The sequence below is a fragment of the Eptesicus fuscus genome, chromosome 25 (assembly GCF_027574615.1).
Source record: "Eptesicus fuscus isolate TK198812 chromosome 25, DD_ASM_mEF_20220401, whole genome shotgun sequence".
In the NCBI taxonomy this organism is placed as follows: Eukaryota; Metazoa; Chordata; class Mammalia; order Chiroptera; family Vespertilionidae; genus Eptesicus; species Eptesicus fuscus.
Genome location: NC_072497.1, coordinates 11054345 through 11075107, shown reverse-complemented (window position 1 = coordinate 11075107; position 20763 = coordinate 11054345). Strand labels below are relative to the sequence as shown.

The window sequence follows — 20763 nt, the reverse complement described above, 5'->3', positions numbered from 1 at the left end:
CAGACTTCCCTGAGCTGGAGACGTGATCGCGGGCAGCTTCCCCTGGCAGGGCCCCAGGCCTGGGGGACTGGGAGCTTGTGAAATGTACTCAGAATTGGTGGGGAGGGGGGGGGCACCAGGGGAAGGGAAAGGGGTCACGGCGCGCCTCCCAACGGAGAGAGGCTCGTGTAATTCCATCCCGGGCCCTGGATGGATGCTGGAGAGGCCCAGCCCCCCTTCTTTTGTGTCCGGGCCCAGAACAGGGGCCCCCTCTTCTCCTGGAAGTGAAAGCATCGTCCCCTGGGCTGTAAAAGCAGCAATGGGGGGCGGGGGGACGCGGGGGTGTATCCAGGGAACTGCCCTGGAGAAGCGGAGAACCCCGAAACCATGGCTGGGGTGGGGACTTCATTTTCTTTTTTTGTTTTTGGTGAATCCTCACCCACTGATATTTTCCCATTGCTTTTTATTTATTTTTTATTTGTTTAAAATATATTTTATTGATTTTTTTACAGAGAGGAAGGGAGAGGGATAGAGAGTTAGAAACATCGATCAGCTGCCTCCTGCACACCCCCTACTGGGGATGTGCCCGCAGCCAAGGTACATGCCCTTGACCGGAATCGAACCCGGGACCCTTCAGTCCGCAGGCCGACGCTCTATCCACTGAGCCAAACCGGTTCCCATTGCTTTTTAGACAGAGTGGGAGAGACAGAGAGGGACATCGCTGTGAGAGAGACACATCGATGGGTTGCTTCCTGCACGAGCCCCGACCAGGGCCTGGGAGGAGCCTGCCACCGAGGTACGTGCCCTTGACCGGAATCGAACCCGGGACCCTTCTGTCTGCAGGAGGCCCGACACGCTCTAGCCACTGCGCCACACCGGCCAGGGCTGGGGCGGGGACGTCTCCGCACTTCTTAGCAGCAAGAACTCGGCTTCTCTTCTGGGTCCGCCGAGGAGGGCTGTGGCCGGCGGCAGGCGGAGGGGGCAGCCCGCAGGCCTGGGCCAGCCAGGTCCCAGCCACGCTCCTCCTCCCCCCGCGGGCACTACCTCCTCTTGCGCCCGCAGGCCTCCAGCCGGCCCAGCTCCTCGAAGGCCTGGAAGAAGACGTCGAACTCCCGGGTGCCCCAGCCCCGCCACACCGCCAGGCACCACTCGCCGTGCTCGTCCTCAAAGCCACACACCACCGTGTCCTTGGCCACCACGGCCGCGTCCACGAGGGCCCTGCGGAGAGGGGGCGGGGCCTGAGACAACCCACAGGGGTGCCCACCAGGTCAGGCCGGGCCCCACCCACGTGCCCGGGTGCCCTGCTTCTCCCCGGTGGCCTGGCCTGTGGGCAGAGGCCTTGTACCACCGAAAGATGGGCAAGACCGGCCCGTGTGGCTCCATGGTTGAGCACCGATCTGTGAACCAGGAGGTCACGGTTCGATTCCCGGTCAGGGCACATGTGGCCTGGATCCCCAGTGGAGGGCGTGCAGGAGGCAGCCGGTCCATCATTCTCTCTCATCACGGATGTTTCTCTCCCCCTCTCTCCCCCCTTCCTCTCTGAAATCAATAAAAATAAAAATAAAAAGGCAAGCCAAGGGCATTAGTTCAGGGACCGGCTCCTGGGAAGGACCCCGATCCCATCAGAACAGCTGTGTTTCGTGATGTGTCTCAGACCCCAAAGGGCCCAGAAAGCACCACCCACTCGAACTCCCGCTCGCCGAGGGCCCGGGACGGATTTGGGCTTGAGCTCAACGGCCCTGCCCCGGGCAGGATTCTGTTCCCGAAGTTCTCCGTGTCCACGTGAGAACTCACCCGCAGCTATTTTTCCATGGATTTTTACAGAGAGTGGACCGGAAAGGAGGGGGAGACACACAGAGAGAGAAACATCGATGTGAGAGGGATGCATTGATTGGCTGCCTCCTGCACGTGCCCCGCCCAGAACAGGGCCTCGGATGGAGCCTGCAACCCAGGTACGTGCCCTTGACCGGAATCGAATTCGGGACCCTCCCGTCTGCAGGCCGATGCTCTATCCACGGAGCCACACCGGCCAGGGCGGTGGGAGGCATGCTTATTTGGGGCGGACAGGAGGGCAGACGGATGGCCACCGTGCAGGGACGGACCAGGAGGCCTCGATTCCGCGCCCCCCCCACCCCCCCTCCACCCCCGGCCCGGGGAGTGAGGGTCGTGCAGTCTTACCCCCTTGAAGTCAGCTCCCGGGCTTTCAAGACGGCGATGACTCGGCCCCGCTGGGCGCCCGCGTCCCGCTCCAGGCCGATGACGATAACATCGCCGCCGCGCCTGCGAAACCAGAGCCCGCGAGGGGAAGCGCTTTGTCCGGGGCTGGGCTCGCCCGGGGAAACGGAGCTGGCGGGGTGCACAAGTGGCCGGGCAACAGACGAGGGGTCTCTGCTAATGGACGGAGGGGCGCAGAGGGCGCCGGCGCGGGGCCGCAGGCACTCTCCCAGGAGGAAACCCGATCGCACGTGCCCACGGCGCCCTCCGCTCTTGGGGGGGGGGGGTGGAGATGAGCCCTAGCACAGCCCTTCTGGGCTCTGCCACTGAGACCGCTCCAGCCCGGCCGGCGGGGCTCGGTGGTTGAGCGTCGACCTATGAGCCAGGAGGTCACGGCTCGATTCCCGGTCAGGGCACATGCCCGGGTTGTGGGCTTGATCCCCAGTGAGGGGTGTGCAGGAGGCAGCCGATCCATGATTCTCTCTCATCTCATCACTGATGTCTCTCTCTCTCTCCCTCTCTCTGAAATTAATTAAAAATAAAATTTAAAAACACACAATATAGCTAGTGCCCTGACTGGTTTTGCTCAGTAGTTAGAGCACTGGCCCTCGGACTGAAGGGTCCCGGGTTCGATTCTGGTCAAGGGCACGTACCAGGGTCCCAGGTTCGATCCCCAGTAGGGGGCCCGCAGGAGGCAGCCAATCCATGATTCTCTCTCATCAATGATGTTTCTAACTCTCTCTCCCTTTCTTCTCTCTCAGAAATCAATAAAAACATATTTTAAAAAAAATAAAAAGAGATTGGCCTGGCCGGCATGGCTCAGTGGTTGAGCATCGACCTATGAACCAGGAGGTCACGGTTCGATTCCCAGTCAGGGCACATGCCCAGGTTGCAGGCTCGATCCCCAGTAGAGGGCGTGCAGGAGGCAGCCGATCCATGATTCTCTCTCCTCATGGATGTTTCTCTCTCTCTCCCTCTCTCTCCCTCTCTTTCTCCCTCTCCCTCTCTGAAATCAATAAAAACATATTTAAAAAAAAAAAGAGAGAGATCACTCCCAATTTCAGAACAGGGGGCGCAGCTCCCTTGGATGGCCACGGTGTCCCCAAGCTTCCTTCACTTCGCCCCCAAAGTCAGAGCGGGCGGCGGGCACCCGCAAGCTCGCACCCCGCCAGGGGGGAGGGGCGGGGAGACCTACCTGGGCACCCAGATGACGTCCTTCACCGCCAAGACCTTCACGGCCTGCAGGTGCTGGCTGAAAGCCTCGCCGTCCACGGGGCTCAGCTCCTGCTCGGACCTGTCGGAACCGGCCGTGGGCTCGAGCAGCCGGTCCGAGCCCTCCCCGTCGGTGGAGAAGAGGACGCTGGAGGAACTGTCCGGCGACAGGGGGGCCTGCCGCGGGGGGGACGAGGCGTACGACGACACGGAACAGTAGTCGGTCAGGGAGTCCTGGTGCGTCAGGATCTGCGTGCCCAGCTCCTTGCTGTACATGATGCTCACGTCGGCGATGGTGCCTGCCTCGGGCTCCTGCCCGCTGGCCACGTGGCCGTCCGGCGGCTCCAGGCCCGAGGGGCGCACGGGAAACAGGTCCCTCCCGGGGCTGGGGTCCCCGCAGAAGTAGCGGGCGCACAGCTGGTAGGTGGCCGCGTGGTACATGACCAAGAGGCTGGCCCTGTCGTCCAGGCACCAGACCGCCTCCTCGCCCCCGCAGTCCGAGCTGCACACGAGCGAGGCGACCGCCGACGGGGCCGCGTAGGGCTCCAGCCGCCGGCTGATGTCCAGGCCGGCGCAGTCGATGACCAGCAGGCCCGGCCCGTTGCTGTACCAGACCTCGGACCCGCTGTTCACCACCTCCATGGCCGTCACGGGGTAGGGGTTCTGCCGCACGTCCTCGTCCGGGATGCTGAACTTGGACCTGTTGGCCGTGTGCGAGCACAGGTAGGAGCAGCTGTCCTCGGGGGCGCCCCGGGCCACGGGGAACGCCGCCACCAGCCCGTCCGCCAGGCCCGCCAGCACCAGGAAGGCATTCTGCCGGGAGAACAGGGAGAGGGTCCTGAGAAGGCAGGGGTGCCCGGCCGGCGGGGCTCAGGGGTTGAGCGTTGACCTAGGAACCAGGAGGTCACAGCTCCATTCCCGGTCAGGGCACATGCCCGGGTTGTGGGCTCGATCCCCATTAGGGGGCGTGCAGGAGGCAGCACGATTCTCTCTCATCATTGATGTTTCCCTCTCCCTCTCCCTTCCTCTCTGAAATCAATAAATACATACACATACATACACACACACACATACACACATATATATGTATATTTTAAAATATATTTTATTGATTTTTTTTACAGAGAGGAAGAGAGAGTCAGAAACATCAGTGAGAGAGAAACATCGATCAGCTGCCTTCTGCACACCCCCCCACTGGGGATGTACCCACAACCAAGGTACACGCCCTTGACTGGAATCAAACCCAGGACCCTTGAGTCCGCAGGCTGATGCTCTATCCACTGAGCCAAACTGGTTAGGGATAAAAATGTATTTAAAAAGAAAAAAGAACATTTATCGAAATCCTTCATCAGGGTTTTAGGAAAGAAACCGGCCCAGGCAGCCCAGCCGGTGTGGCTCAGTGGTTAAGCATCAACCAATAAACCAAGAGGTCGCTGGTTCGATTCCCGGTCAGGGCACAGGCCCGGGTTGCGGGCTCCATCCCCAGTGTGGGGGGGTGTGTAGGAGGCAGCCGGTCCATGATTCTCTCTCGTCACGGATGTTTCTATCTCTCCCTCTCTGAAGTCAAGAAAAATATATTTAAAAAGAAAAAGAAGGTGAAGATGAACAACAACCACAGACACGTCTATCGGAACCCTCCGTAGGGTGTAAGGACAGGAAAGCGGCCCAGGCAAACAGGAGCTGTGTCTCTACGGAGCCCCGGTGCAGGCCCCAGCCCGGGCAGGAGCGCCAGGCCCGGCGGGGTGTGAGCGCGCGTGCAAGAATGCAGGGGTCTGCCGCCCCGTCCGCGGCCTCCGAGGGCAGGTACCCGGGCAGGAGGCTCCGCACAGAGCCGGCTTTATTCCCTCTGGTCGTGCGGGCGGCGGTGCCCTGGCTCGGGGGCTCGGGCCGGCCGTGGCCTGAAATGACGCTTTGTGTCCTATTCTCCGGCACTCAGGGCCCGAGCTGCCCCTGCCTCGCCCGTGGGGCCACCGTCCGAAGTGACTCTAAGGCTGAGTTCAGACTTTTTCTTTTTCTTTTTTTTTTAAAGAAAGGAACCTGTGCAGAGAGCATATATTTCGGGACCCTCGGAAAGGACGAATACGTTCGTGTTCACCCAGCGCCACGGCCTGAAGCTCTGGGGACGTAATCCCCAGAGACCCTCTTCACAGTCTCTTTTTGTGCCCATTTCACAGATGGGAAAACTGACACTGGATGATGGCCGCCAACACGGTTTTTCTTCTTTTTTTTAAAAAATATATTTTATTGATTTTTTATAGAGAGGAAGAGAAAGGGATAGAGAGTTAGAAACATCGATGATAGAGAAACATCGATTAGCTGCCTCTTGCACAACCCCTACTGGGGATGTGCCCGCAACCAAGGTACATGCCCTTGACTGGAATCGAACCTGGGACCTTTCAGTCCGCAGGCCGACGCTCTATCCACTGAGCCAATCCGGTTTTTGGCTCTTCTTTTTAAGAGAGAGTGGAAGAGCCCCTTCAGGGCACATGCCCGGGTTGTGGGCTCCATCCCCAGGAGGGGGTGTGCAGGAGGCAGCCGATGTTTCTCTCTCTCCCTCTCCCTTCCTCTCTGAAATCAATAAAAAATATATATATATCTAAGGGGGGAAATGGGAGAGATCTGTAATACTATCAACAATAAAAAATACAATTAAATGAAAACATAAAAACAGGAAACTTAAAAATAAATAAATAGCCCTAGCTGGTTTGGCTCAGTGGATAGAGCGTTGGCCTGCGGACTGAATGGTCCAGGGTTCGATTCTGGTCAAGGGCATGTGCCCAGTTGTGGGCGATCCCCAGTAGGGGTGTGCAGGAGGCAGCCAATCAATGATTCTCTCTCATCATTGATGTTTCTATCTCTCCCTCTTCCTTCCTCTCTCTCTAAAAATCAATAAAAGTATTAAAAAAAAAATCCTGTATAATAAAGAGGGAATATGCAAATTGACCCTCACGCCCTCACAAAGATGGCTGCCTACGATCAGGATGGCAGGGGGGTTAGTGAGGGACGACCAAACGACTGAACAAACAGGCTGCGTGGGGCGACTAGACCGGCGGGGGTGGGGGGACAGTAAGAGGTGACCAGGTCGGCATGGGGGGCAGTTAGGGGCGATCAGGCCGGTATGCAGAGGCAGTGAGGGTTGATCAGGCCAGCAAAGCGGGGGGGTAGGGGAGCGGGCGTTAGGGGTGACCAGGCAGGCAGGCAGGTGAGCGATTAGGAGCCAGCGGTCCAGTATTGTAAGAGGGATGTCCAACTGCTGGTTTAGGCCCGATCCCCGGAATTGGGCCTAAACTGGCAGTCAGACATCCCCCAAGGGGTCCCGGATTGGAGAGGGTGCAGGCTGGGCTGAGCGGGGCCCCCCACCCCCGTGCACAAATTTCATGCACCGGGCCTCTAGTCCTATATAATCCTATATAATAAAAGCCTAATATGCTACGTGTCTGACTATTCATTCGACCATTTGCTATGATGTGCACTGGCCACCAGGGGGTAGACGCTCCAACTAGTAGGTTAACTTGCTGCTGGGGTCTGGCTGGTTGGGACTGGGTAAGATGGGCTGGACACGCCCTGGAGCCCTCCCACAGTCCCTCCCCAGCCCTGACTGTGCACCAGTGGGGTCCCTCGGCCTGGCCTGCACCCTCTCGCAATCCAGGACCCCACGGGGGATGTCGGAGAGCTGGTTTCAGCCTGATCCCTGCAGGCCAGGTCGAGGGACCTCACTGGTGCATGAATCCATGCACCGGGCCTCTAGTTACATACATGGAAAAGCATTTTGCCAAAATCCGGGGCTGTGGTATGTGCATGGACAGCTTTCCCTTCGTCTTACTGGTCACGTGGGTTTGCCCCAACAGGCAGGGCCCTGATGACGGCCCAGGTCCCCTGGGTTAAGGCTGACCGTGACCTGGGCTTGGTGGTCCGTCCAGGAGGGTGTGGCTACGCTCCCCCGACCCCCAAAGACCCGGCAGGGAGAGCCAGACCCTGTGCACTCACCTTCCCCCGCCCACACCTCACCTTCTTCAACACCGGCACCGCCAGGAAGCAGGTGACCACGGCCGGCGTGTCCAAGGCCCGCTGCGGCGTGTTTAAGGGGCACATGCCCTTGAGGCTGTAGATGTAGATCTTTTGGTCCTGCAGAGGCAGACGGGCCGCGTGAGACCCGGCGCACACGGGCCGGACGTCCCTACGGGGCCCGCTCCGCCTGGGAATCCCTCTGGGCCTTGGAGAGGAACAGGCTCTCTGGTCGTGTGTTTCCACACCTCTGTCCTTTGTAGGAACTGGGAAAACGAGAGGGTTGTCTAACGAGGAAAAGTGAAACTGCCCCTCCCCTACTGCCCAGAGAAAGCCCCACTATTGGGGTCTGAGGCACCCACTTTCTTTCTTTCTTTTTTTAAACATATATTTTATTGATTTCAGAGAGGAAGGGAGAGAGAGTGAGAGAGGAACATCCATGATGAGAGAGAATGATGGATCGGCCGCCTCCTGCACGCCCCCCACTGGGGATCGAGCCCGCAACCCGGGCACGTGCCCTGACCGGGAATCGAACCGTGACCTCCTGGTTCCTAGGTCAATGCTCCACCACGGAGCCTGCCGGGCCCGGTGTCCTGTCTTTAGGGGGGTAGACCTGGCTCCCAGGGTTGCCCGCCTGACGAGAGCCCTGCATGGGGTGGGGGCTCGGGGTCGGGGTGGGATGGAGGGGCGGGGGAGGGGGTACCTCGGTGGCCGTCCACAGGGCGTTCTGGACCTTGATCTGGCAGCTGAGCCTCATGCCCGGGCAGCCCATCCGCTGCACCTCCAGGAGGCCCTTCTCCGTGTTCACCACCGTGTAGTTCCTACAACGGGCGGCGACCGTGCGGTCAGCTCAGGGCGGCCGGGAGCCGCCTCCCTCGTCCCGGCAACCGCGGAGGAGGAGAACGGGCGATGGGTGGGACCAGACCTCCTGGTTCGTGGGTTGACGCTCAACCACCGAGCCACACCGGCCAGGCCTTTACGCTTCTCTTAATCACAGACCTGTATGTGCATGTCTATACGTGTGGACTCCGTTTTCTTTATTTTTTTAAATATGTTTTTTTTAAAAATACGTGTGACCAGTTTAGCTCAGAGGATAGAGCATCGGCCTGCGGACTGAAGGGTCCCGGGTTCGATTCCGGTCAAGGGCATGTACCTTGGTTGCCGGCACATCCCCACTGGGGAGTGTGCAGGAGGCAGCTGATCGATGTTTCTAGCTCTCTATCCCTCTCCCTTCCTCTCTGTAAAAAATCAATAAAATATTTAGAAAAATATTATTAATTTCAGAGAGGAAGGGAGAGGGGAGAGAGAAACATCCATGATGAGAGATCAATCATTGGTCAGCTTCCTGCATGCCTCCTACTGAGGATCAAGCCCACAACCTGGGCGTGTGCCCTTGACCGGAATTGAACCCAGGACTCTTCAGTCCGCAGGCTGACGCTCTATCCACGGAGCCACACCGGCTAGGGCTAAAATATGTTTTTATTGATATTTTTTTTTTAAAGAGAAAGAGGAAGGGAGAGGAGAGAGAGAGAGAGAGAAACATCGATGCGAGAGAGAAACATGGATCGGCCACCTCCCGCACTCTCACGTGCCCCAACCAAGGACCGAGCCCAAAACCGGGAATCCAACCGGCGACCTTTTGGCTCATGGGATGCTGCTCAACCGAGCCACAGCGGCCGGGGCAGTTTTCTCTCTTGAGGAGTCTCCACCAGGCTTCCAATCCATCATGCACTAAACCGCTCTCACCATGGTCACCCCCGACGGCCCCCCCCGCCCCACGGCCGCCCCCTCTCTGACACCAGCAGGGCGTGGCGCGCCTCAAGGCCTTACCTGGACTCCTCCTTCCCGTCCCAGAAGACCACTGTGTACTCCTGGCTCTGGGACGAGAAGAAGGCGGTCTGCTTCCCACAGGGCAGCTGGTACATGAAGGTGGCGAAGGTCGGGTCCTTCATCTGGCTCACCACGGACAGGGCCAGCGGCCGCTGCGGGAGAGAGGCCGCCATGGCCGTGAGCGGGGTCGCTGAACAACCAGACGGATGTCCATTCTGCCTACGAAACCAACGGCCTTGAACCGGGGAGGAAGGAGTGGACCCGATGCATTCAAGACTCAACTGAGCCCCAGCCGGCGTGGCTCAGCGGGCAGAGCGTCGGCAATGGATAGAGCAGACGGAAGGGTCCCAGGTTCGATTCTGGTCAAAGGCACGTGCCCGGGGGACAGGGCGTGCAGGAGGCAGCTGATCCATGAGTCTCTCTCATTAGTGATGTTTCTATCTCTCTCTCCCTCTCCCTTCCTCTCTGAAATCAATTAAAAAAACGACACAAGACTCAACTGAAACAAGAGACAAAACAGACACCAGAAGCAGACCCTCCGAGGCATCGGGGTCACCGTTGTCCACGGCAACTAGAGCTCCAGTGACCAGGTTAGTCTAAACTCGGGTATTCCCATCCCCCAAGCCCAGGAGTGCAGAATCACTGAATCTTGTAAGGAAACGTTCTCACACCTCATTTACTGCCAATACGTTACGCTCACGCTTTCGAAAGTGGTAAGTGTGGCTTAAACTCGAAACCACTGGCCTTTTCTGAAAACAACTCGTTTTATGGATGATCTAGTCCAGTGGTCGGCAAACTCATTAGTCCACAGAGCCGAATATCAACAGTACAACGATTGACATTTCTTTTGAGAGCCAATTTTTTTTAAAACTTAAACTTCGTCTAACGCCACTTCTTCAACATAGACTCGCCCAGGCCGTGGTATTTTGTGGAAGAGCCACACTCAAGGGGCCAAAGAGCCGCATGTGGCTCGCGAGCCGCGGTTTGCCGACCACGGATCCAGTCATTAAATGTTATTGATTTCAGAGAGGAAGGGAGGGGGAGAGAGAGACAGAAACATCAATGAGAGAGAATCATGGGTCGGCTGCCTCCTGCACGCCCCCCTACTGGGGATCGAGCCTGCAACCTGGGCCTGTGCTCTGACCACGGAGCCACGCTGAATGGACAGCAACTCGCTTTAAAATGACCATGAGGCTCCTGTTTCTCATGAGCAAACCTGCTCCTCGTTACTCTCCGAAGAGCCCCCCTACGTTCCCTGCTCCTGCACGGGGACCGCCATGCCACCCAGGGCCGGCATGCTTTCCCCGCACGATGATGCCACCCAGACGCTGGGGAGGAAGAGCGAGCTCACGGGTCCTGAGAGTGATACGCACCCCGCAGAACGGATCTGAATGTCTGAGGAGCAGTAAAGACCCTCTTTCTAGAAGAGGTGAGCAGGGAGGAGTGGCCCTGTGGGTTCTCTTCGGGAAGGCTGGGCAGGGGCAGCCGTCCCGTGGCCCCGGGAGAGCCACAGCCTCCATCCACCACAGCGGCCGGAGGGGCTGGGCGCCCGGCCCTGCGCCCCCGGGTACCTTCTCGGGCTTCGTGTCCCAGCACTCCATCATGAGCGCCTGCAGCCGATGGAACTGCACCTCCTCCGGCTGCCCCAGGACCGGGCGGATGCCCTTGGACAGCTTCTTGGCGATCTGCAGCTGGTGGTGGCCCAGCGCGGGCCGCTGTCCCGACAGCAGCTCGTAGAGCACCATCCCGTAGGAGAACATGTCTACCTGGGCGGGGAGGCACGCCGAGTCAGGGCCCCCCCCGCCTGGCCCAGCCGCTCTCGCCAGCTGGCCCTCAGGTGGACGGAGAAGAGAGGTACCTTTAGGCAAGGAGGTCGTGGGCCCTGTTCACAGGGAGGCACTCACCGACCCACCCATCCATCACCCATCCACCACCCATCCACCCATCACCCATCTGTCCATCCATCCACCCATCCATCATCCATCCATCCATCACCCATCTGTCCATCCATCCACCCATCCATCATCCATCCATCCATCACCCATCTGAACATCCATCCACCCACCCATCCATCACCCATCCACCTGTCACCCATCTGAACATCCATCCATCCACCCATCCATCTGTCCATCCATCCATCCACCCATCCATCACCCATCCACCCATCACCCATCTGAACATCCATCCACCCACCCATCATCCATCCACCCATCACCCATCCATCCATCTACCCATCCATCATCCATCCACCCGTCACCCATCTGAACATCTATCCATCCATCCATCCATCATCCATCCATCTGTCCATCCATCCACCCACCCATCCATCATCCATCCACCCGTCACCCATCTGTCCATCCATCCACCCACCCATCCATCATCCATCCACCCGTCACCCATATGTCCATCCACCTGCCCACCCATCATCATCCATCTCTCCATCTCTCCATCCACCTGCCCACCCATCATCATCCATCTCTCCATCCATCCACCCGCCCATCCATCCATCATCCATCCACCCATCATCCATCTGTCCATCCATCCATCCACCCACCCATCCATCATCCATCTATCCATCCACCCGCCCACCCACCATCATCATCATCTCTCCATCCACCCACCCACCCATCCATCACTCCATCCATCCATCCATCCATCCATCCATGGTTGCCTGACACGGGCCCGGGGTCCGGAGCTGGGTACCTTCTCATCGTACACGATGCGCGGCCTGATCTCCGGGGCCTGGTAGCCGGGCGTGCCCTCCACGCCCAGGGCGCCCTCGTGGAAGGACTGCCTGGAGATGCCGTAGTCCGACAGCTTGATGTTCACGTGCTCCTTGACGTCCAGAGACCAGACCAGGATGTTGTCCGACTTCAGGTCACAGAAGATGATGTTCTTCTTGTGCAGGTAGGCCAGGCCCGCGGCGATCTGGTAGGCGGTCTTCTGGGTGAGCATGTGGCCCAGGGGCATGAAGGAAGAATCTTGGCCAAGACAGACACATCAAATGATCATCAGCACAACTGTCCTCCTTTCTTTCCTATTTATTCATTTTTTAAAATATATTTTTAATTATTTTCAGAGAGAGAGAGAATCATGGATTGGCTGCCTCCTGCACGCCCCCTACTGGGGCTCAAGCCTGCAACCCGGGCATGTGCCCTGACTGGGAATCGAACCGTGACCTCCTGGTTCATAGGTCAACGCTCAACCACCAAGCGACGCCGACTGGGCCAGCCACGAACTCTCGGGCCTCCCAGGAGCAGCCACCTCTCCCCACCCCCCATGGAAGGTTCCGGAAGCGGCGGGCACCTTTGGCGTTCTCGGACAGCACGGTGTTGAGGCTGCCCAGCGGGGCGAGCTCCAGGGCAAAGCAGAGCGGGTGGATGCTGATGCCGATGAGGGACACGATGCAGGGGTGCTGCAGGGCGTGCAGCATGCTGGCCTCCTGCCGGAACTCCGAGAAGTTCTTCATGGCGTCCGTGGCCCGCAGGTGCCTCAGCATGGTGTCTGCAGGGGACGGCGTGGCGTCAGTTCACACGCATTTTATTTTTAAAAAAATTGATTTCAGAGAGGAAGGGAGAGGGAGAGACAGAAACATCAATGATGAGAGAGAATCATGGACCGGCTGCCTCCTGCACGCCACACACTGGGGATCGAGCCCACAACCTGGGCATGTGCCCTGACCGGGAATCGAACCCTGACCTCCTGGTTCATAGGTCGACACTCAACCAGTGAGCCACACTGGCCCGGCTATATGCTTTTTAGAACCTCTGATTTCTCTCCCTCTCCATCTCTGAAATCAATTTTAAAAAGTGTGTATCTATAATAATAAAAGGGTAACATGCTAATTAGACCGGATGTCCTTCCGGACGTCATTCCAGACAACCTTCCAGACGAAGCTGAGGCCAGAGCGAAGCCGGGGTCCCAGGTGCCGGAGGGAAGCCGGTGCCGGCAGCCGGGGGACCGAAGGCCTACTCTTGCAAGAATTTTCGTGCATCGGGCCTCTAGTGTATTTAAAAAAAGAAAAAAAGAAAAGAAAAGCAAGGAGGCAGGGCCCTGCTCACCGGCTGGGGCGTTAGCGAAGTTCTTGAACTTCTTGATCTGGAAGCGCTTCACGGCCACGGGCCGGCCTTGGTAGCGGGCGCGGTAGATGATGGTGCCGCTGCCGCCCTGGCCCAGGACGCTGCTCTCGTCCTCGCTGTGCTCCAGCTCGCTGTTCTCCAGGAAGAGCCTGCGGGGACGCGGCTGCGGTGAGAACAGGCGCCCACCCGCCCGAGCTCCCAGGGGAGGAGGGTGGCGCTTTGCGGGTGGGGTTGGGCCCCAGTTGAAGTTCCCAGAGAGCCTTGTGCTGGACCCTGGATCCTGCTCAGACGGCCGGATTCCTCAACCCCTGGACAAGGACCCCATTTATGTACCACGCTGCAGCCCGGCCGGCGTGGCTCAGTGGTTGAGCGTCAACCTAGGAACCAGGAGGTCACGGTTTGATTCCCAGTCAGGGCACATGCCCGGGTTGCGGACTCGATAACCAGTAGGGGGTGTGCAGGAGGCAGCCGGTCCATGATTCTCTCTCATCATGGATGTTCCTCTCTCTCTCTCCCTCTCCTTTCCTCTGAAATCAATAAAAATACATTAAAAAAAAAAAATCAATGGAGCCCTAACCGGTGTGGCTCAGTGGATAGAGCGTCGACCTGCGGACTCAAGGGTCCCAGGTTCGATTCCGGTCAAGGGCATGTACCTTGGTTGCGGGCACATCCCCAGTAGGGGGTGTGCAGGGGGCGGCTGAATCGATGTTTCTCTCTCATCGATGTTTCTCTCCCATCGATGTTTCTAGCTCTCTCTCCCTCTCCCTTCCTCTCTGTAAAAAATCAGTAAAATATATTTAAAAAATAATCAATGGAAAAATATCCCTGGATAAGGATTAACCAATAAATAACTAAATAGATAAATGGAAGCCCCCTGGGCCAGGCGGGAGGCGGTGGCCCCCAGCACGCAGGGTGGCGTACCTGGCCGGGAAGTCGGTCATGAACAGCTCGGGCACCAGCTCCTGGAGGGGCACGGGGAGGTCGGGGTGCCGGGGGCAGGCGATGAAGTCCCGCTCGATGGCCGTCAGCACGCAGTCCTCCATGTCGAAGTACTGCACGCCCTCCGCCTTCTCGCCGGGGTCGGCGCGCTGGGCCCAGGAGGCCTCGCAGACCGGGCAGGGCACGTACTGCTCCATGAGGGGCGTCCCGTCGCTCTCCGTGGCCGTCAGGGCTACATGGGGACAGAGGGGGGGACAGCTCGGAGAACGGCGGCTGCAGGGGGGGGTGTCCGGGAGCAGCACCCGCAAACCCGGCCTGGGGGCGCCCTCCACGAGGGGGGGACCTGGGTGCTCTCGCCCGGCCCCCAGATTGTGCCTGAAACATGACCATTGCACTGAGCTTGCTTTTGAAAAATATTTTTATAAATTTCAGAGAGGAAGGGAGAGAGAGGGAGAGAGAGAGAGACATCAATGATGAGAGAGCATCATGGATCGGCTGCCTCCTGCACGCCCCCTACAGGGGATCAAGCCCGCAACCCGGGCCTGTGCCCTGACTGGGAATCGAACTGTGACCTCCTGGTTCACAGGTCGACGCTCAACCACTGAGCCACACCGGCCGGGCTCACACCCACTCCCTGCTCACTCAGAGGGAACGGGGAGGGCTCCCTGGGAGGAGGCAGCCCAGGTTTGCCCCACGGCCTCCTCCCTGGAGAACACCCCGTGGTTCCGTGTCTGCTCCCGGAGCAAAACAAACAGACAGCGGGCCCGAACCGTCACTTCAAAGAGTATTTTCTTTGGGCGGACAGTCAAAGGGTTTGAAAAGGGCCGTGTGGGTGGCTGAGCCCCTGTGGGATTGGGGTGGGGGGCAGGCAGGGAAGGGGAAGGCGGGTCCTTGGCAGATGTGGCTCCATCGGCGGGCTCCCCAGCCCTCGTCGGTTTGGCTCAGTGGACAGAGCGTCAGCCCGTGGACGGAAGTGTCCTGGGTTCGATTCCCGTCAAGGGCATGTACCTCAGTGGCAGGCACAGTCCCCAGCCCTGGTCAGGTCTTTGTGTGGGAGGCAACCAATCAGTGTGTCTCTCTCACATTGATGTTTCTCTCTCTCTCTCTCTTTCTCTCCCTCTCTCCCCTTCCCTTCCGCCCTCTCTCTAAAAATAAATGGAGCTGTAACCAGTTTGGCTCAGTGGATAGAGTGTCGGCCTGCGGACTGAGGGTCCCAGGTTCGATTCCGGTCAAGGGCACATACCTTGGTTGCAGGCACATCCCCAGTAGGAGGTGTGCAGGAGGCAGCTGATCGATGTTTCTCTCATCGATGTTTCTAACTCTCTCTCCCTCTCCCTTCCTCTCTGTAAAAAATCAATAAAATATATTTAAAAAAATATTGAAACAAACAAACAAACAAACATTCTCTCACCGGGAAACCACTGATCGATCAAGGAGTTGACATGGTCCGTGATGAAGGCCATGGCCGAGAAGTCCCTCATCTCTGACTGGCAGATGATTTTTATCCCTCCGCTCTTCTTCTTCTTCCAGTTCACGTCCGAGGACTCCACGCTGCCCCAGAGACGAGGAGGCGTCCGCTGTGATCGGGCCGTGCAGGGCCCTGGGACGTCTCCTTGCCTCCGGGGTGAGCACCGACCCCCAGGGACCCCCAGGCTCCCTGTGCCCGGGCAGGACTGTCAGGGGGGACTGAGGGGGGATCCTGCATGTGTGTATTTGTGTGCATGGCCCTGCCTTGTCCGCACGTGGCCCCCGACACGGGGACCTGGACACGCTGAGGGCTTTGCAGCAAGGGATGCGCAGGCTGGGCCCTGGGTGCGACCTGGGAACGCTCTTTCTCCCGGAACCACGGGATTCTCACGGCCACGTGGCCACCGGGACCCTGAACTAGAAACATCGCCGTGAAAGCAGCAGGCACCGAGGGTGGACCGGGTCAGGCCCTCAGAGGAATCACTCTCCCCCACTCCCTTCTTTTCTCACTGAAGAATATTTTGAAAAATTCATTGTAAATATTGTAGACGAGCCCGGACTGCCTGGCTCAGTGGCTGAGCGTTGACCTATGAACCAGGAGGTCACGGTTCGATTCCTGGTCAGGGCACATGCCCGAGTTGCAGGCTCAATCCCCAGTAGTGGGGCGTGCAGGAGGCAGCCGATCCATGACTCCCTCTCATCATTGATGTTCTCTCTCTCTCTCTCCCTCTTCCTCCCACGTTTCTTTGTGAGGAACTTCCCCCAGCACAGCAGTAAGTTCTTCCTTTATTTTATTTATTTTTGTCAATCCTCACCCGAGGATATTTTTCCACTGATTTATAGAGAGAGTGGACGGGAGGGAGAGAGACACATCGATGGGCTGCCTCCCAGACCAGGGCCATCGGATCGATCCTGCAACCGAGGTACGTGCCCTTGAGCGGGATCGAACCCGGGACCCTTCAGTCCTCGGGCCGGTGCTCTATCCACTGAGCCACACCGGCGAGGGCGTAAGTGCTTCCTTTAAAACAGTGGCTTCCTGGGTCATCTTTTCTCCTGGGTCTAATAAATGCCACGCTGCTTCCCCCATGGAAACTGAAAGAAAAAAAACCACACCCACTCTGGCTCTTCTGGAACATCCTCTTTTCCTGGTTGAAGGATGCTGGGGACCGTTTACAAGTGTAGGAACGAGAGCACCCGTTATTCTAAAAGGCTAGTCCAGCCCTGACTGGTGTGGCTCAGTGGATAGAGCGTCGGCCTTCGGACTGCAAGGTCCCAGGTTCGATTCCGGCCCAGGGCATGTACCTTGGTTGTAGGCACATCCCCAGTAGGGAGGTGTGCAGGAGGCAGCCGATCGATGTTTCTCTCTCATGGATGTTTCTAACTCTCTCTCCCTCTCCCTTCCTCTCTGTAAAAAATCAATAAAATATATAAAAAATAAAAAAAGGCTAGTCCACAGGAGCGGCCACAGGCAGGCGATGCCTAGAGCAAGGCATGTTGGGAAAGCTCGGAGCTCCCACGCCCTACCCGCGTGCGCCGTCCTCCCAACGTTCCCCAAACCGTGGGCGCCCGGGGAACCCTCTCTCTCACCAGCTGCCATCACGAGCGGCTCTGGGGAGCAGAACTGGACGCCCGGCGGCCAGCCCCCCCGCCCCCGCCCCCGCCCCGGGGGAGGCCCGTCCGGGGTCCCCACCTGAGGTAGCCGCCATCGAACGTGACCAGGAGCCCCTCCTGCCAGTAGATGGTCTGGTTCCGCTTCACTCGGAAGGTGCTGCAGCGGTTCCGCTGGTTCCCGGCGAAGCTGTAGATGGTGACCCTCCTGTGCCGGCTCTTGCTGTGCTTCTTCGTCTCGAACAGCTGCCGCGCCGGAAAGACCCTGCGTGAGGACCCCGAGCTCCTCGCCGGCCCCGGGCAGAGCGCCGCAGCCGGCAGCCGGGCCCCATGGTGACCACCGGTCACGGTCTCCCCCATCCCAGCCTCCCCCACAACGTGTGCGTGACGGGAAGGGATCCCTGCGAATACGTGCCCGGGTTGTGGGCTCGAGCGAGGGTCTTCCCCCAGGGACTGTTCAAGTCTGTCCCTCCCTGATTTTTTTTTGTTTACACAGAGGAAGGGAGAGGGATAGAGACTTAGAAAACATCGATGAGAGAGAAACATCCATCAGCTGCCTTCTGCACACCCCCTACTGGGGATGTGCCCGCAACCAAGGTCCATGCCCTTGACCGGAATCGAACCTGGGACCCTTCAGTCCGCAGGCCGATGCTCTATCCACTGAGCCACACCGGTGAGGGCTGTCCCTCCCTGATTTTACAAGCAAAAATGTATTGGAAGAAATGAGGGCAATACAGCCCGGCCAGCGCGGCTCAGCGGTTGAGTGTCAACCTATGAACCAGGAGGTCACGGTTCGATTCCCGGTCAGGGCACACACGCTTTCTCTCCTGGACTGAGACGCTGGGGAAAGAATGGTTTCTTTTTCTTTTTAAATTTTTTAAAAAATATATATTTTATTGATTTTTTACAGAGAGAAAGAGAGAGGGATAGAGAGTTAGAAACATATTTTATTGATTTTTTACAGAGAGGAAGGGAGAGGGATAGAGAGTTAGAAACATCGATGAGAGAGAAACATCCATCAGCCGCCTCCTGCACACCCCCACACTGGGGATGTGCCTGCAACCAAGGTACATGCCCTTGACCGGAATCGAACCTGGGACCCTTGAGTCCGCAGGCCGACGCTCTATCCACTGAGCCAAACCGGTTTCGGCTCTTTTTTAATTTTTAATAAAAATATATTGTTATTGATTTCAGAGAGGAAGGGAGAGGGAGAGAGAGAAACATCAAGGATGAGAGAGAATCATGGACCGGCTGCCTCCCGTATGCCCCACACTGGGGATCAAGCCTGCAATCTGGGCATGTGCCCTGACACCGAACCGTGACCTCCCGGTTCCTAGGTCGACGCTCAACCACCGAGCCACGCTGGCCGGGCGGGAAAGTGGTTTTTGGTCAAACCCTTCCAGCCAAGGGCATCGCTCCCCGTGGAGGAGGGCACCACCGTGGCAGGTGCCTTACCTGCGTCCTCCCCGCACCCCGCACCCCGCACCCCGCACCCCCTGCCCCGGCCCCGCGGAGACACCGCCCCTACCTGGAGGTCCATCTCGGCCAGGCTGATGAGCATCCGCGCGATGAACCTTTGCCAGAAGCCGACGGGCACGAAGCTCATCTTGAACACCCGCTGGATGGTGTTGGCCGTGGGGTGCCGCATGCCGTGCGTGTCCAGGCCCGGCTTGGACGGGAGCAGATGCGGCAGGAGGTAGCTGAAACACACCGGAGGGCTCTGTGAGCCTTCAAAGGGCCCCGGGTTCGATTCCCGGGGAGGGGCACGTACCCCGGTGGCAGGCTCGACCCCTGGCCCTGGTCCGGGCACGTGCCCGAGGCAACCCATGGATGTGTCTCTCTGTCTCTCCCCCTCCCTTCCGCTCTCTCTAAAAATGACAAAAGTATCCCATTAATATAAATAAATAAATAAGTGGCACTGTGAATCTTCAGACCCAGTTCTGAGGGTGAGGGGGGAGCCCTAACCCCAGTAGAAAGGTGGCTTCTTTCTAAGGCCTTGGAATCTTATTTTTATTTTATTTTATTTTCTTATTTATTTATTTAAATATATTTTATTGATTTTTTACAGAGAGGAAGGGAGAGAGATAGAGAGTTGGAAACATCGATCAGCTGCCTCCTGCACACCTCCTACTGGGGATGTGCCCGCAACTAAGGTACATGCCCTTGACCGGAATTGAACCTGGGACCCTTCAGTCTGCAGGCCGACGCTCTATCCACTGAGCCACACCGGTTAGGGCTGGAATTGTATTTTTAGAAAGAGAGCAGTATATATGTTAGGAATAAATCCTCCAATGTCCCCCCAATGGTTGGCGTGGCTCCGTGGTTTAGCATCGACCCATGAACCAGGAGGTCACAGTTCGATTCCCGGTCAGGACACATGCCCGGGTTGCGGGCTGGATCCCCAGTGCGGGGCGTGCAGGAGGCAGCCGATCCATGATTCGCTCTCATCGCGGATGTTTCTCTCTCTCTCTCCCCCTCTCCCTTCCTCTCTGACATCAATAAAAAGCAAACACACACATATATTTTTGAAAGAATCCGCGCTCCAAGAGAACACGAAGATGGGCCCGGTGAATGCATTCAGCGAGGTGGCCGAGACAGAGGCGAGACCGAGGCTGGCAAAGGACACGAAACCCTCCGTGGTCCCAAACGCGCCAGACAGAGCCCCTCGCCGCGGCTGCCCTGCACCCTGGGCCGGGGCGGCGGGACCGCTCACAATGAACTTGGGACAGGGCCGAGGAAAAACAAACACAGCTGCACGGGGCGGGGGGGGGGGGGCGGTGAGGGGGGGACAATGCCGATATTGGGGTCAGAGCAATGTCTCCAGGCTCCCCATGCTGTTTATTGCTCTTGGCGAATGGAGCCGGCAGGGCCGCCTTTCAAGTCAGAGGAGGCTGTTTGTGCAGAAGAGGGGCGTCGGGTGGGTGCACTCCGCTCCGCATAAAAGCGCCGCATCACCACGGCGCTCAGCTGTTCTCGGCCGTGGTCGCTTGAAAACAGCTGGAATGGGAGGTCCCCCCAAGAGTGGCCCCGAGGGGCAGGCTCTGGGCAGAGCCTTGGGCGTGTCCCCTTCCTTCTTTCCTTCTTTCCTTCTTTCCTTCTTTCTTTCTTTCTTTCTTTCTTTCTTTCTTTCTTTCTTTTCTTTCTTTCCTTTTCTTTTCTTTTCTTTTCTTTCTTTTTTTCTTTCAATGCAATCTTCAGAATCATATAAATTTGTTGATGATTGCTTTATTTTTTAACCTTTACATATATATATATATTTTTCTCTTTCTTTCCTTTTTATTATTTTTACATTTATTCAAAAGCTTCTATTTTTTATATATTTTTAAAAATATATTTTATTGATGTTTTACAGAGAGGAAGAGAGAGGGATAGAGAGTTAGAAACATCGATGAGAGAGAAACATCCATCAGCTGCCTCCTGCACACCCCCT

The 20763-nt window shown here is 57.6% G+C and overlaps 1 protein-coding gene across 1 annotated transcript in view; it reads right to left on the bottom strand.

The window, feature by feature from the left end:
* Positions 1-468: 468 nt before the first annotated feature.
* The window catches only part of LRRK1 (leucine rich repeat kinase 1), a 58520-nt gene continuing 38225 nt past the window's right edge, over positions 469-20763 (bottom strand). Inside the window, exons 21-34 of the mRNA XM_054713384.1 lie at positions 18862-19033; positions 17416-17579; positions 15670-15809; positions 14241-14490; positions 13302-13468; positions 12547-12744; positions 11944-12221; positions 10812-11006; positions 9241-9392; positions 8114-8231; positions 7414-7530; positions 3389-4218; positions 2158-2259; positions 469-1197 (exon numbers count right to left, since the gene is read on the bottom strand). Of these exons, the coding sequence (XP_054569359.1) occupies positions 1020-1197; positions 2158-2259; positions 3389-4218; positions 7414-7530; positions 8114-8231; positions 9241-9392; positions 10812-11006; positions 11944-12221; positions 12547-12744; positions 13302-13468; positions 14241-14490; positions 15670-15809; positions 17416-17579; positions 18862-19033 (3061 nt within the window). The 3' untranslated portion in view covers positions 469-1019. The remainder of the gene's footprint in view (positions 1198-2157; positions 2260-3388; positions 4219-7413; positions 7531-8113; positions 8232-9240; positions 9393-10811; positions 11007-11943; positions 12222-12546; positions 12745-13301; positions 13469-14240; positions 14491-15669; positions 15810-17415; positions 17580-18861; positions 19034-20763) is intronic.